Raw genomic sequence first — 3,554 nt, 5'->3', positions numbered from 1 at the left:
CTCTCTCTCTCTCACACACACACACACACACACACACACACACACACACTGTAAAATAAAATACAGAATGAACAGTAGAGGCAAGCTTCTAAAGATGTCCCTTTGGCATTCTGTCCAGAAGGCAAGCGCAGAAAGGAAAGGGTGGGTATTAGACAGGAATAACTGTGGTGGTCCCCGAGAACCAGAATGTTTGAAGCTATAGCCTCCTGATGAGATGGGTAGATACTCCACTTTCAGGGTCTATGCTGAATATTGAAGGGGATATAAAATTGCAGGATACTTTTGATTCTTTAACATTAGTATGTTTAATATTTCAAATAAATCACGGCTGTCTGAGAGGACCTAAGGTGTCCTGGGTTACAGTAATGCCTATTTAATTTCTTGTGTGAGTAACTGACTGTTGGTGGGCTAGAGTATCTCATTTTAGAGATTCCTACTCAGCACATCACAGCACCCTGGTTACTAGAATGCACCGTCTTTGGAGCGCTTTGAATAGGTTCCAAAAGAACTGCTTAAACTTAGTGGGCATGTTTTATATTTTCCAATATAAAGGTAGTTTTCAACTACCCATGTTTATAGACAGAAATTTGATTAAAAGAAAACACTAATTAGTCCACTGTGAACTACTAATTTTCTTCTGCAACACAGCTCTATATTTCCTTCCTTATTTCTTCTCTTATTCTCCATAACTTATTTGTTTCTTCCTTCAAGATTGGAAAGACTGTACCAGTTAAGAAGAACTCTGAATCAGGTAGATATAAAACAATCAAGAGAAAACTAAAATCAGAACAAGAAGAAAAACATTTTCACTAAAAATTTAACTAGGTTTTATACATAAAATGTATCTATTTAATTTTCCCAGCAATTTGGAGCATAGAGATAAAGAATGGGAAATGAGTTACTCTGAAAAAGAAGAACCACATAATTTTTCCCAAGTTACAGCTATTTGATTTACAGACGTTATATCTATACCAAATTTCCTGTTTTTAAAATGAATAAATATATTTTAATTTAATTGGACTTTTGGCAGATGTGAGACAATGTTATAAAACTAAAGTGGATAGTGAGCAAGTAATAAGAAATAAACTAAGTTTGTTCCTTTCAAGGAATAAAATTAAAATACAAGAATCTTCTAAAATCCAGAAGATGTGCACAAGAAACAAGTTTGGATTCTCACAAGACTGTATGTGAAAGGCTCAATTTAATTTAGTTTTCATTAGTTTGAATTCCTGAGTTTTTGGTAGAAATCTGGAGTGTATTTCTCCATTTAGAATGGATATAAAACTCTGAGATAGTTAATGGAAGAGAGTAAGTGAGTTTGTGAGCTCCTTTGGAGTTAGATAACAAACATATAGTGGGGAATATTGGTGATTAGAGAGAACTCACACAGCATAAAAAATTAACACATCTGTGCAGACATTTCATCACATGTTACATCATAAAACAGAGAAATATAAAATAAGCATGTATCTTCAAATGGTGAAGGAAGTGGCAATTTGATGTAATGTACATTTCAATTTAATGTGCCCTGGAATTATAGATGACATGTGTCCTGTGAAGTAAGTCACAGACTCAAAGTAAACTGAATCAGACACTATTCAGCAAATACTTAGATATTTTCATTTACTTCCAGGCTAAGACACCTCTTAAGAAACACATGCCTCAGGGCTGCTTTCACATCCTTGTTCCTCAGACTGTAGATCAATGGGTTGATGGTGGGTGTCACAAGATTGTGCAAAATCTGAATAATTGCACTAAGCAGTGGGCTGGGGTTGGGCTGTAGGTAGATGACGATGACTGGTCCATAGACACACATGATGGCTGTGAGGTGGGCACTGCAGGTGGAGAACGCTCTCTGCCTGCCTTCTGCTGAGCGGATTTTTGAGATGGAGATCCCAATTCGAGTGTAGGACACAATAATGAGAAAGAAACAAATGAGAGATAAAAGACCAACATTTGTGAAACCTACCCTCTGTGCTAGAGAGGAATCTTCACAGGCTAGCAATAACACTGCAGGCATGTCACAGAAGTAATAACTCACCTCACTGGGGCCACAGTAGGGCAACTGGAAAGTGAGGGAAGTTAGGATAGTGGCATGCACACAGCCACTCATCCAGGTCCCTGTGGCCAAGACACAACATACTCTGTGGTTCATGATGATTGTGTATCTCAAAGGGAAGCATATGGCAACAAAGCGGTCATAGGCCATCACTGTGTACAAGAAACACAATGTGCAACCCAGACAATGATAGAAGAAGTGTTGTATAACACATCCCTGAAAAGAGATCCCTCCACCCCATCCTGACAGATATGACAACATCTTTGGAGCTGTAGTGGAACAGAAACCTAAGTCAAAGATGGAGAGGTTTCCCAAGAAAAAGTACATGGGTGTGTGGAGTTTTGGGGAGGTAGTGATTGCAGTAAGAATTAGGAAGTTTCCCAACAGGGCACAGGCATACATTGTTGAAAACAGAAAAAGCAGGGCATTCTCCAGGCCCTCTGTCTCAGGGATGCCCAGCAAGGTGAATTCTGTCACCATAGTGTGATTTGTCATGTTTATGGATGAATCAGCTCCTGGGAGTCTGTGGAAAGAAACTCTTGGTGAAATTTATTGTGTATGTGGATAAGAAGAGTTTAAATCACGAGGTTGTAGAAAAAAGATGCTGATATTTACTGATAGATGTTGTAAGTAGAATTGCCTTTCCCGATGATGGAATGTCTTTCTGTAGTTAGGTTTCTAATTGGAGACAGTGCTCCTTAAAATTTTCACCCAGAAGATAATTTCCAAGGGCAATTGCAGATAGTGTCCTTCACAATCTCACCTAGAAAGTAACTTCCAATGCTAGTGTCCTCTCCTCCCTTCTTTTTAAAAATGATCTGATTCCATCATTCCAGATGCTCCATTGTGTTTCTAAAATGAACAAAAAGACTCTAGAAATGCATAGTGAGGAAGGGGGATGCAGGGGTGTGGTAACAATAAGGAAGAGTTGGGTGTGAGCATATTCAAGATACATCATACATTTGTGTGAAGTTGTCCAATACCAAATATAGTTAATGAATAATTATTTTTACAATCACATTAGCAAACAGTTTCTAGTACTGAGGGTAATGCAAATCTTAAACTACAGTACTTAGAACAAATTTACAACAGCAAAGGGTATACTTTGCAATTTTCAGCTCTAAATGTGAACCTCACTGATACTTGAAGTTGAATGAATACCCTAAATTTTTGCTATTCAGCAGCATGAACATGTGGTCTCTCCTCTTTGGAGAAAGGAGGAATTGTTATTGTACATGGGATTATCCTGTGCCTTCTATGAAGGAAAATTGAGAATAACATAGTGACTAAAGACTCTCTAAACACTTCTTATATAATAGCAGTATTTTTCATATAATAATCGTTTCTATTTTTCTGAAACATATACTATACCTCTCACATATATACAAATGAAGAGGGGGGTGCAACATCATCATTTGTGTTGTGCTAAATTTTTAAAGGAAATGTGTCACATATGTCCCAGGAGGTAAAAGATGGATGCATAAAAGTTTTAAAA

General features: G+C 37.5%; 1 protein-coding gene across 1 annotated transcript; it reads right to left on the bottom strand.

Moving 5' to 3' along the window:
* Positions 1-1,609: 1,609 nt before the first annotated feature.
* Positions 1,610-2,557, bottom strand: LOC110328190 (putative olfactory receptor 10D4). Its single transcript, XM_021207574.1, has one exon. The coding sequence runs from the start codon at positions 2,552-2,554 to the stop codon at positions 1,610-1,612; it is 945 nt and encodes a 314-aa protein (XP_021063233.1). The 5' UTR covers positions 2,555-2,557.
* Positions 2,558-3,554: the final 997 nt, after the last annotated feature.

This window comes from Mus pahari, chromosome 10 (assembly GCF_900095145.1).
Source record: "Mus pahari chromosome 10, PAHARI_EIJ_v1.1, whole genome shotgun sequence".
NCBI classification, from domain to species: Eukaryota; Metazoa; Chordata; class Mammalia; order Rodentia; family Muridae; genus Mus; species Mus pahari.
Note: the sequence above shows the minus strand (reverse complement) of the source record. Positions and strands in the feature narration are given on the sequence as shown.

Coding starts and splice junctions, on each gene's coding strand:
- LOC110328190 (XM_021207574.1), bottom strand. CDS start 2,554: ATGACAAATCACACTATGGTGACAGAATTCACCTTGCTGGGCATCCCT.